General features: G+C 40.0%; 1 protein-coding gene across 4 annotated transcripts in view; it reads left to right on the forward strand.

The window, feature by feature from the left end:
* LOC127455950 (enhancer of mRNA-decapping protein 4-like) overlaps positions 1–12982 on the forward strand; it is a 43986-nt gene that overhangs the window by 17230 nt on the left and 13774 nt on the right. For all 4 annotated transcript variants that reach the window (XR_007899764.1, XM_051724147.1, XM_051724148.1 and 1 more), the window contains 11 exons: positions 95–227; positions 897–1399; positions 2072–2173; positions 3113–3256; positions 3410–3443; positions 3760–3940; positions 4807–4962; positions 6949–7064; positions 9025–9190; positions 9810–9996; positions 11033–11252. Coding sequence is in view for 3 of the 4 variants with exons in the window: in XM_051724147.1 (XP_051580107.1) it covers positions 95–227; positions 897–1399; positions 2072–2173; positions 3113–3256; positions 3410–3443; positions 3760–3940; positions 4807–4962; positions 6949–7064; positions 9025–9190; positions 9810–9996; positions 11033–11252 (1942 nt within the window). In the remaining variant the exon portion in view is untranslated. The remainder of the gene's footprint in view (positions 1–94; positions 228–896; positions 1400–2071; positions 2174–3112; positions 3257–3409; positions 3444–3759; positions 3941–4806; positions 4963–6948; positions 7065–9024; positions 9191–9809; positions 9997–11032; positions 11253–12982) is intronic.

The raw sequence follows: 12982 nt of genomic DNA on the forward strand, positions 1-12982 counted from the left end.
ATGAACCATGTAGTCTGCTTTTAGTGTGAAGTGGGGTAAGAAATGTATGTCAAGTTGAAAATGTTGAACTCATAGGCATTGCTCATATTTCTAGGGGTGGAGATGATCTGGCCCAGAGTCCTAAAATGTCTGTGGACTGTGGCAGCAGCAGCTTGAATCTGAGTGTAAGCACAAGCAGTCCAAGATCCAACTCGATCCTCATCTCAGGCCTTGGGGAAAACATCCAGGTACTAATGGACATGCCAAACTATATATAGTGGCCAATAATGTCTAGTAGTTGTGCCTTTGTGGAGCATATAATAGATGTTAGTTTGTGTCACTGTGTAATTGATTTGTTAAAAGATCTTGGACTTTGTTCAGACTTTCAGCAAAAGCTGATTATTTGGCATATTCAGCTCAAATTAGTTTAGTTGGCATGTCATACACAAAGCAATTTATTGTCTGAATTGACTCATTTATGCACGCTTGTGACATTAGTTATGTAATGAATGGTGAATGAGTGAGTGGTTTCGGACACATGGATATGTAATTACAGTAATGCCTCTGACATTTGTGGCAACTCATGTTGTGCTGACACTTTATGGGAAAATAAAATGTAGAAATACTGGATATTTACTATACTGTCTGATAAGATTACATCACTCACAAAATGACAGAGCGGACAATCAGTATTTATGTACAGTGTGTACACACAACTTTAACAACTCATTTAACAATTCTTCTTTTCATCTGGCTCTCTCCATCCACTCCTCCATTAAATATCCAAATCTGGTTAGGGTTTCTCTCCCTCACTGGTGCTCTCTTCATCTCTCCTCCGAGAGGCTTCTCTACTGTTCGAAACTGCTCCTTATTCTCACATACTTCCCCTCCCTTATTTCCCCCCTCTTCCTCCACAGGTTTCCCCTCCAAACCCCCCTCTCTCCCTGGATCTCCAAGCTATAGATCCAATGGTAGTCCCCCAGGCCTCCCCAACTAGAGCTCGCTCTCCGGATGTCATCTCCTCCGCCTCTACTGCCATGTCCCAAGACATCCCTGAGATCGCCTCAGAGACCCTCCAGAGAGGGTTGGCCGGGGCTGCCACCAACTCGCGTGACTCTGTCCCCACCCTGCACTCTGACAGCATGGCATCGGCTGCATCAGTCCTTCACCTGCTGTCTCCGAGAGCCCGGAGCAGCGCAGAGCACAGTTTGCTGCCTCTGGAGCGGGGTGCAGCATCTGTGGACGGGGAACAGAGACTCAATAACACACCCTCCCTGCTGGAGACTGCTTTGTCACAGGAGAATGCTGTAGCGGCTGCCGGGTCCTGTTCTGATAGCAGCATGAACCATGCGTGGCCCGCAGCACCTGATATCACACGAGAGACTCGCAACAGCCTGAGAGACAATGGCCTGGGAGACTGGTGAGAGGCTGTCCCCATAAAAATACAGAAAATGTTTATGTTCTGGGAATTGAATAATGTATTTTATCTCTCTGTGTTGTGTGCAGAGGGCTGATTAATACTGAGCAATCTGTGCTAATATTTAATATTAAAGGTATGGTTCTGCCAAAAATGAATATTCTGTCATTAGTTACTATAGAATACAAATAATTTTTAAAGGGTCTACCTATAGATCTTTTCTTTACAAACTGTAAAAAGGGAAAAAAGAACCATAAAAGTAGTCCATATGACTCCAGCACTATATTCCCAATTTTCTAGTCAGACGTTAGCGTTGTATGTTGAACTTACTGAAATTAAAGTCATTACTCACTGATAATCTTCACCTCCGCTGGAGCTCTCAAATCATATGGTACAAGTTGTATAACATTACACATGATTTACTTTCAAGTATCTTGGAACTAAATGTCATGTCAAAATTTGTGACTGCATTACCACATCGTGGTGTGCATTATTTTTCATTAATTCAATGATCCGCCCCAGTGATTCCTTGTGTTTTATTGAAGAAAGTAAGTTATAAAGGTTTGGAATGACATGAGAGTGAGAAAACAATGACAGAACTTTCATTCTTGGATGAACTATCATTTTTATGGGATGGAACATTTGATTGCCTTTGTTTTGACTGTTTCCCTTCAGCTCTAGGGAGGAGATAAAGGACAGGCACATTTCTTCCCCCTACCACAGACGCACCTATCACCTGACCCAGAACGACAGTCAAGATGCAAGTGCAGAGCAGAGGTACGTTATACATTCTGGAGTATCACCTTTGCAGTTACCCCACTTATGTAGCTCAAATCCCATTACTAATCTATTTTGTTGATCTTTTTAAAACAAGACTTATTGTTAAAACAAATACAAATAGTCAGCATCTAATGTTTTATGAAATGTTTTCTAATGAGCATAGCATAATCACATTTTTAAACGTCATTTGATTTACAGTTCACTGAGCATTTGAAAGTAATATTATTCTCATGGAAAGTCTGAACATTTGAACCCACAGCTTGGTAATTACTCACACATGTGAACTAATATATTTGTGGAACAGTCAAGTCTCTCCTCCTTCCTTTCTGCTTCATATATGAGCATGTCGAGACATGTCACTGCATTTTGCTGAATCATGCTCAGACATGTCCAGACAAGTACAAATTAAAGTTAGTGTGTAGTTTTTTTAATGTTAAAAATACTTTTCCCTATCCCATCATAATATGCAGAGATTATTATAAGCAAACCATCCGTTAGTCTCTTGTAGCTAAAAAGGTCTGGTCCACAGCTTATTCTGGCCAAGAACCACCCACTTACACAGGAAGAGACCATCTGACTGACATGTAAAGCAATCAGTCACAACTCTAGTTTTTGCGTGCCATTTAGGGGCGAGTTACTTGAAAGCGATCATACCACAAATAATAGATTATCATGAAAAAATAATAATTTCAGTAGTGATCTGTTATAATCGACTCAACCAATGGTGTAAATTTGGGGGTGGGGCAGTCTGTTTTTTTGACCAGTGGTAGAAGAGGGTAGTGTTTGGGCAAAGTGTTAAAGATTTTTGCGATTCCATTTGGTGACTAGTGGCACAAAAAGAATGCACCTTCAATACCACCATCATAATTTTGCTGATATTTTCTGTATTTCTCTCTCATTTTCTTTCATTTTCTCTATTCTCGCTTTGATTGACAGTGATCATGATGATGAGGTTGCGAGTCTGGCCTCCTCCTCAGGGAACTGTGGCCCCCGGTCCTCTCATAGACTCCCTGCAAAAGACTGGATAACATCACCCCGCAGCTCCCCTAAGCTCAAGAGGAAGAGCAAGAAGGATGAGGGGTGAGCCAACTGCCTTCCTTACTATGGAAATCTTTCTGACATTAATGTTTTTAGTGTTTGATATGAGATTTTGTGGTGAGCTCCTCAGAACTGTTCAGCCTTATAATCTGATTGTGTAACTGATTAGATCATGTTTGTTTCTCTCCCCTTCAGCGAGTCCTCACAGTCTAGACAGATTGACAGCCAGGTAAATCTGTTGATCCCATGCATCACAGTCAGAATGCACTTTTTAGCATTTGTATAGTGTAAGCTTGATCAAAATGCATGAATAGCTTTGAAGTGTTTTCAGAGCAAAAATATTGCATGCCTGTCCAGTGACTGTGATTCATCACATAAATAAAACATAATACAGTGTAGGCCAGAGCAAATGAATAGCATATCAAGCCCAGTGGAATGAATGTTGTGCTGTGACCGTTAAAATTATTTAAACTGACATCAGCCAAGCACCCCTGTGAGTCCTTGAGCTTCATAAGTGAGAGATGAGTGTGCTGTTGTGTCGTCAGATGAGTACAGAGGTCCAGGACGAGCTGATTCAGATGTTGAGGAGCCAGCAGAGGGAGATTGCCGAGCTGAGACAGAGCCAGCTGGAGCTGCTGCAGAGAGTCACCAGCCACATGGATGCTGTGCAGAGCTCCCTTATGGCTCACATCGAGCACACCATGCTGGCACAGCAAGAACAAGAACGTATCCTTCCACTAGGGGGAGACCCATGACCAGGTTGAAGATTAGAGTTAAGCTAGATGAGCGAGCAAAGGAAAGAGCCAGACAGTCAGTGTCCCCAACTTTGCAATTGATTATGACAACATGAAATCAAAATTAACTCAATTTGCGTTCAATTCATCAGGGTTGCCATGATCATGGAAAACCTGTAATTATCAGTGGATTTTTAGGCCTGGAAAAGTCAAGGAAATTATAAAAATCCTAAAAAACAAAAGGAATTTCTATTTTTTTAAATTTTCTAGTTATCCTCAACTCTTAAATATTTAATAGGCTCAAATTGATTTTTGTGAGTGCAATCTCTACAAAATCCTTTTCCTGTTGTTCATGATTATAGGAAATGTCAGGAAAGGTATATGGAAATTGATTGGTGTAGAAACCATGATTTTAATAGTAAATCTATTTTAATAATCCAATTAAATCCTAATGCCTTAAATCAAGTTCTGCTCTATTTCCCACTGAATATTTTGTTTAATTTGTAAATGCATCACATTATGGAAGTTAAAAATGGCAATTCATGTTGTCTTTAACAATTAACTCCAAATATCTTTATAGTAGATAAAAGCCATAAATCAAGAAACCACAGTTTTAGCAACTTCAATATGTAAATTATTTATGATAAATATGATGTAAGACTTTGCAAGCCCACTTTCAGAAGACAGAGTTACAGAAAGAGCAAGAGAGCAGTTATAGGAAAATATAAATATATATAATAATTATCTTTTGATCTCTTACTTTTGACAACTGTGAAAGCATAGTAATAATTGAGTGATCACTTTGGGTTGGCCAGGCCCAAACAATTAGTTGTTGGCTTTAACTAGCTGGTGACATAGGGAGAAGAATGGAGCGAATTTTGACAGAGGGACAAAGCCGGAACCAACAGCTCCAGGACCAGCTGGCCCAGCAGCTGGCCCAAACTTTGAGCAACAGTCTCTCCAACCGGTTGGACAAAGTTCTGCGTGAAGAAATGAAGAAGACCGTCCCACAGAGTGAGTGCTGAAACTAAAAAGACTTGAAAACTGAATATCTCAACTAAAAAATTTAAGTTTTGCTTGAGATGATGGTTAACCACTGATTAGTGGATTACAGTTTTTTTTTAGTTTTTTTTTTTTAGTTTTTTTGTTTTTATATTTTTAGGGACTAGATTATTTTGAATGCAAGAATGTATCTTATCTAAAGGCTCCTGCGAAATGTTTAGATTTTTTTCTTACAGATTTTTGTTAGTTTTGATCTTTTGAGTTAGGAGTTTTCAAACTGGGGTCCGGGGACCACCAAGGGGCCACAAGGCCAGAAAAGTGTAAAAATGTAAAAAAGAAAATGCCTGGTTGGAAATCATGAGATTAATTATGATTTTTTTAATTATATGGACATACGTCATTTTTAATCATAAGAAATATTAAAAATCTACATATAGGTTTACCTTTAGCTTGCTCACTGGGGGGTTGTAAGGCCATATCCTCAGTAAAGCTGAATTTACTGAGATAACTTGAAAACGTTTCTCTTTAGGTTGATGAAAACCTTAATAGTAAAAATAACGTAAGAAACTTATAATAAGTTGATGAGAGCGATCAACAGAGAATGGCCAGACTGGTTCGAACTGACAGAGTCTATGGTAACTCAGATAACCGCTCTGTACAAATGTGGTGAGAAGAATGGCATCTCAGAATGCTATTCTAAAATGCGGGTTGGTGCTGTTTTGTCGGCACGAGGGGGACCTACACAATATTAGGCAGGTGGTTTTAATGTTGTGGCTGATCGGTGTATGTAAACAAAATGGATATGTAACAGAAATGTACCCATATCAAGCAGCCATATCACCCTGTAGCTCAAGACCTGTTGCCCACTGAAGCTAAGCAGGGTTGAGCCTGGTCAGTACCTGGATGAGATACCTCCAGGGGAAAACTGGTATTATTGAGGCCAGCAGGGGGTGCTCACCCTGCAGTCTGTGTGGGTCCTAATGCCCCAGTATAGTGATGGGGACATTATACTGTAAAAAGGCACTGTCCTTCAGATGAGATGTTAAACCGAGGTCCTGACTCTCTGTGGTCGTTAAAAATACCAGGACACTTCTCAAAGTGTAACCCCGGTGTCCTGGCCAATTTCCCCCCATTGGCCCTTATCAATCATGGCCTCCTAATAATCACCATCCATTAATTGGTTCTATAACTCTACTCTCTCCCCTCCACCAATAGCTGGTGTGTGGTGAGTGTACTGGCGCACTATGGCTGCCGTCGCATCATCCAGGTGGATGCTGCACACTGGTGGCGATTGAGGAGAGTCCCCTTTTCACTGTGTAAAGCGCTTTGAGTGTAGTGTCAGAAAAGCGCTATGTAAATGTAACGTTTATTCATATTAATCGAGATCGGAATTGAATTGAGAGCTTGTGAATCAGAATCGAATTGGGAAATCTTTGTCAATACCCAGCCCTAGTCTTTATATATGAAAATATTTACTTGATATTTTAGGAAGGGGGAGCCCCCACATGGATATCATCATATTTGGGGTTCTTTGTATCAAAAAGTTGGAAAACCTCTACTGTAGCATGCTGACTTCATGTGCTTTAGCTGTTAATTTTTATGGTTAAGCTGTCACAAAGTTTAATCTTTAAATTCATCCCCTTTTAAAAGCACCGCCACTTACCTGCTTTCTACTTTTTTCCGCTGTACTCCAACTGGCTGTTTTAGAACGCATCTTCATTTAAGGCCCCTAAGAAACGCATTAAATCGAGATCAGGTGAACCCCGAAACAGGCCTTAATTATACAGGGCTTCTTTTAGTCCTATTAGCCCACTAGTTGTTTACTCAGCCCACCGACTAGGTAATTTTAATATACTGTATCTAGTTAAGCACATCCTTAGTTGACACCAATAACATTTTGCTTTTGTCTACAGCCTGTAAATGGTTTTTGATTGACTGTTTTTGATTTGAGAATTACATAGAGCTGTGGGGAACTTGTTGTTTTCTTTTGTTATACAGCCATATCAAAGACACTAGAACCTGTGACTGGCCAGATGTGCAACACCATTGCTGCCAAGTTAACTGCTGTGGAAGCAACACTGAAGGAAAATGTCACCAAAGTCGTTAAGTCCAAGGTCAGTGGCTGAAGTTCTGAGCAAAAGCACTTTAAAAAGATTTGTTCTTCCTAAAGTTAACAAAAGCTTGACTGTATTAATAGGAATATGTGAAATTGTTTCAGTTAAAAAATTTAAAATAATGTTTCTCTGAAAGACAGATTACCAACTAGGGTTGCAGTGGTATGAGATTTTCACAGTACAATAACCGTCTTAGAAAATATCACAGTTTCACGGTATATGGTATTACACAATGACTATTATCAGTTACAATGACCCTTAAAGGAGTGAAAACAGAATTTGTTTATTTTTTTATTTTTTTGAACAAACACATAATTGAAACTTGAAATCATTTTTTTTGAATTGAAGTATGTGTAAAAAACAAATTACAGAATAACAGAATTATAATAATAAACCGAATTAAAATCATGATAGAAAAATAGCATGTAAATATAACGTTATATAACGTTATATAGTTTACATGTTAAATGAACTACTAAATGAAAAGTAACATCAGCTGTGTAAACTTTAAAGTAATGTAATAATGAACATATACTGTAGGTGCGCGACAGCACAGCCAGACTGCTCCTGTCTGTACCTTTAACTCAGAGGTTCTAAACTGGTTTTGCTTCAGGATCCAGATTTTACATTGGAAATCAAGTGGTGACCCACCATAGTAAAAACTTAACCTGTATTTAATGTATCCTGGGTCGCATTTCCTTTTATGTTGCATAGTTTTGTTCATGGATTTCAAGTACAAGGACATGCATCAAGTGACATTATTTTTGTTGTTGATGTCAACAACAAAAGCGACAGGAAGTTTTCTCTCCCCCCTTTTAAAAATTGAAGAGCATATTTACTTATACGAGTCCATTTAATATCCCATTTGTTTCATAATTTCAAACATAATTCAAACAGAACATACATATTACACAGGAGGAAAGGCTCCTCATTACCATGGTTAGGTCAGTGTAGCTAGTCTTAAATAATAGTAATAATAATAACAAATTATAATATTTATGAAAAAATAAATACTAGCTGAAACACATCTAGAAACTTTAACTACAACTGCCGCTGTTGATATAAAATGAGGTCTAATAGATTATTTCATATGAAACTATAACATTTTGTCAAAATATAACAGTTACTTTTACTCATGTAAAATCGTGAACAGTGTTGCTCTTTTCCTCCTCAGTGCTGTTTGGCATGTCGGGGCTCCCTCCTCCATAACAAAGAAGAAAAGTCTCACTAGAATTGAAATTGGTCACATCAGTTTTGAGGTTTGCGCTCCGCAATATCGAGGGAAGCCCGGTTGTTGCACACGCACGTCAGAGAGCAGAGTATATCATGATCGCGAGCTGGTTCCGTTACACTTGTGTGAAAGTGCAGATGAGAAGCCTTTTAGCTGTTTGCGAGATTATCATTAAATCTGCCTCGGCAGTCCTAAATAGGCTATCACTTGGGCGGCCACCAAAATATCTTCAATGGGAGAACCATGGCATTGTTCTTTCCCTGCTGTCCACGACCCTGTCCGAATAGACCTGCGACCCACCAGTTGAGAAACACTGCTCTAACTCGCACACTCACATATGTCAGACCCCCTCGCCTCTCTCTGACATTTTCTCCGCTGCATGTGTGTGTGTGGGGCAAGTTGACGAGTCTGACAGACAGTCGAGGAGGAAAGGAGATACGCATGTGCGGGTGAGATTCTCCGTTCGGTTGCATTTTTTTCCTCAATACCGTAGATAAGCAAATGTACATGGTATGATAACCATCAATTTTCATATCATGGTATACCGTGAAACCGGTATACCGCTGCAACCTTATTACCAACAGAGCAGTTCAAAAGAAGTGCTCCAACTGCCCACTTCATAGACCTGAATAATTCATTGTGAAGCAAAAAGTCCAAATAATGGGGAAAACTAAATCATCACATCTCTTCTCTCCTTCATCCTTTTTTATCCTGTCATTCCATTCGCAGAACACTACAGATGCGATTGGACGTGCTGCTGCCGAGGCAATGCAGGGCCCCATCCAGGCAGCCTACAAAGAGACCTTCCAGAGCATCGTGCTGCCCGTGTTTGAACGAGGCTGCCAGTCCATGTTTCAGCAGATCAATGACAGCTTCAAACAGGGAACCCATGAGTGTAAGAACCATCAAAGTGGACTTTAGTAGTGAGCCATTTTGATCTGACATTTTTTTTTGTGCTTGTTTACATTAATGCAAATATAAACAATGGATATTGTTGAATAAGAAGATTGTTGCATGCTCTTATATGTAAAGCTCTACTAGAGTTGCACAAGTAATTTTGTAATAGACTCGAGGCATGGGCTGATCATTGGAATCACATATTACTAAGAGATAATATACAGTCAGCCGGTCATTGTTGCAAAATATCCCCAGATATAAAGGGTTTTATATTTTGCAAAAATGATCAGCTGACTGTACGTTATCTTGCTTATTACATGGCTACTTACTAAATAATTAAATGGATATTTTGTGAGAAGAGAGAGTATGGAGTGCTATAAGATACTTGAAACTAGCAGTGCAGGAGATTGTTTGCCAGGGATCATTATACAAAAATATTTGACCACACTGCTGTGATAAACCAATCAAAATCAAGTCCTACAGAGGGCTGTGTAATTATATAGGAGTAAATACTTATTAAATTATTTTCCACTGAGCAATAGTTTCTGTAAGTCTGCTGTATTCATTGTAATGAGTTGCTGTGACTAAATCTCTAATGACTTGACATTCCTCTACAGACATCCAACAGCTGGAGACGCACATCAAGAACAGTAAACAGCAGGACCAGGATGCACGGGATCCTGTGATTGGCCAGCTGCAACAGATGATTGACACCCTCCAGAGTTCCCAGGACCAGCTGGCCAACACTGTGAAATCCAGTGTGTGCTCTGATGTCCAGCATCAGCTTCACATGATTGTGGGAAAGTAAGGCTTACCACCACACACATACAGCACAAAGCCTATCCAATATTTGTCTGAAATCAATAAAAGTGGAAAAAGAAGAAATGCAGCAATCGTTTTTCCTCTTTTTTTACTTCACCTATAGAAAACTTTACTGCAAGGACAGAGGAAATGATTGATTTGGGAGTTTGTGCAAAGCAAGCATTTTTTTTTTTTTTTTCAAGCTCTGCATTAAGTACCTTGCAAAACGATTGGCATGCATGGCACCCTACTTAATCCTTGGTTTAATTTCTGCCAATAAAGCTCGTTCATTTGCTTCTCACATGAATGCAGTGCATTTAGTATTAAACTCAAGTTGGAGGCACTTATTAAAATCTGTGCAGAATTTGCAGTACTTCTTTGTTTTTTTTTTGAGGACGTTGATTCTCTTTGTAGTTCGTAATTTAGTTAATGCAGTTTAAGTTGCATTAAGGTTTAGGCTTATTACTCAGTCAGCCTTGCAAAAACTGAAGCAATCACTGCAGCTGAAGGTATTCAGTGGTATTGCGAAAGCCTAGTGTAGACTACAGATCTCAAGCTTGTCTCCTTTTATGTTTTGAGTTGGTGACTGGTCTGCGAAGAGAAGCTTTCAAAACAGTTTGTGAATTAATTTTGTTATCTTAATTTTAAGATGCATTTTGAGTGATCTCTTTGAAACGGGATGATGATAAAGGCAGCTGTAACTGCTGGGTTTTTTGCCGGTTACATGCAGCTTTAAAGGGGAAATAAAACTGAATAAATAAAAAAGCAAATGCATGTACATGCACGATAGGGACACAGATTTGACTCATTCACTGATTACAACAGAGTAAATGTTACATAGAATTAGTGTTTTCGGACATGGTACCAGACAATATGGCACACTTTGTATACATAAGCATTGTGGCCTGAATTATAAATCGGATTTCAGACCACATATGGATTAAATAAATCTTGAGGTTGGGCAAAGAAAGTAGAATCTTGTCTTGTAGGTGTTTGTGTTAAAGTTTGAGTAGATTTATGTTGCCTGTCCTCTTCCCAGTCTGCAAGACTCCATCCTGACACAGGTGCAGCGTATTGTCAAGGGTGAGGTGGGTCTGGCAATGAAGGAGCAGCAGGCAGCTGTGACCTCCAGCATCATGCAGGCCATGCGCTCAGCCGCAGGAACACCTGTCCCCACCACACACCTGGACTACCAGGCCCAGCAGGCCAGCATTCTGCTGTTACTACAGCAAGGCCAGCTCAACGAAGCCTTCCAACAGGTTGGAGACACACACTCACTCCATGGCTTAGGGGCCTTGCACACAAGATCTATTTTCTCATTCAGAAACAGCTTTATGTAGTGGAACACAATGAAGGGGTTTCAAGATGCAATTTTTAAACTACTTTTAATTAAACGCAGCATTTTGGATATGCAGTGCTCATGGTTCAAGCCATGGAAAAAACAGCAAGCCACGATGCAAAGGCCAAAGACTGATGCATGTTTACGTGTACCAGCAATTTAAAAACATTTTTTGTAGACAACGCGTTCTGTGTGAAAGGTCCCTTAAAGGTGAAGTATGTAACTTTTTTGATATCAAAATACTATCCCAGTTTATTGTTCACTGACTACTAAAAGTAAGCCTTTCGTGGGTTTACCTCCCCCAAAACTATAAACACTGAGCCTCCTACGCACTAATTGTTCTTCACAATAACAACCATTATTACACTGCGCTCTGGAATACTTTATTCTGATTGGTCAATTGTGATATTCTATGGTCAAATATTTTTGTATACTGACCGCAAAATTGTGTATTTGACTGTTGTGGCTCCCTGGCAACCAATCCCCTACATTGTGCAATATCTCTGTTGGCACTCTGCGGTCTTCTCGCATAATACAATTTTAACTTGAATCAATATATTATGTCCATTTATTTACTTGTTTGCTAATTAAATCTGTAAGTCGGCTTATGTAAGGTCAACCGGTCATTATTACAAAATAACCTTCTTCACCAAGATCACCAGAGCACGTGAGCCCAACATGAAATTTCTTTGTAGTATACTTGTTTTAGGCAGTACACAGGAGGGTGGCTGGCTACATATACATGGGCTGAGGTGCCCCTCGTGGTGAAATATAGGCTAGGCTATAGGCTCACATTTATTAAATTATTAAATGCTTAGTAATATACACATCTGAAATTATGTGATTGTATTTTTGTGTTTTAGTATATAAAATCTCGCTGTTTATTTTGGAATGGTTTATAACGGCTGTTAGATAATCTGGTCTACCAGACCTTCCTTATCATTTGTAATCAGTCAAATCTTTCTCTGTTAGCACATACACTATATTGCCAAAAGTATTCTCTCACCCATCCAAATAATTGAATGCAGGTGTTCCAATCACTTCCATGGCCACAGGTGTATAAAATGAAGCACCTAGGCATGCAGACTGCTTCTACAAACATTTGTGAAAGAATGGGCCGCTCTCAGGAGCTCAGTGAATTCCAGCGGGGTACTGTGATAGGATGCCACCTGTGCAACAAGTCCAGTCGTGAAATTTCCTCACTACTAAATATTCCACAGTCAACTGTCAGTGGTATTATAACAAAGTGGAAGCGATTGGGAATGACAGCAACTCCAAGGCCACGTAAAATGACAGAGCGGGGTCAGCGGATGCTGAGGCGCATAGTGCGCAGAGGTCGCCAACTTTCTGCAGAGTCGATCGCTACAGACCTCCAAAGTTCATGTGGCCTTCAGATTAGCTCAAGAACAGTGTGTAGAGAGCTTCATGGAATGGGTTTCCATGGCCGAGCAGCTGCATCCAAGCCATACATCACCAAGTGCAATGCAAAGCGTCGGATGCAGTGGTGTAAAGCACGCCGCCACTGGACTCTAGAGCAGTGGAGGCGCGTTCTCTGGAGTGACGAATCACGCTTCTCCATCTGGCAATCTGATGGACGAGTCTGGGTTTGGTGGTTGCCAGGAGAACGGTACTTGTCTGACTGCATTGTGC

This window comes from Myxocyprinus asiaticus, chromosome 18, assembly GCF_019703515.2.
Source record: "Myxocyprinus asiaticus isolate MX2 ecotype Aquarium Trade chromosome 18, UBuf_Myxa_2, whole genome shotgun sequence".
Lineage (NCBI taxonomy): Eukaryota > Metazoa > Chordata > Actinopteri > Cypriniformes > Catostomidae > Myxocyprinus > Myxocyprinus asiaticus.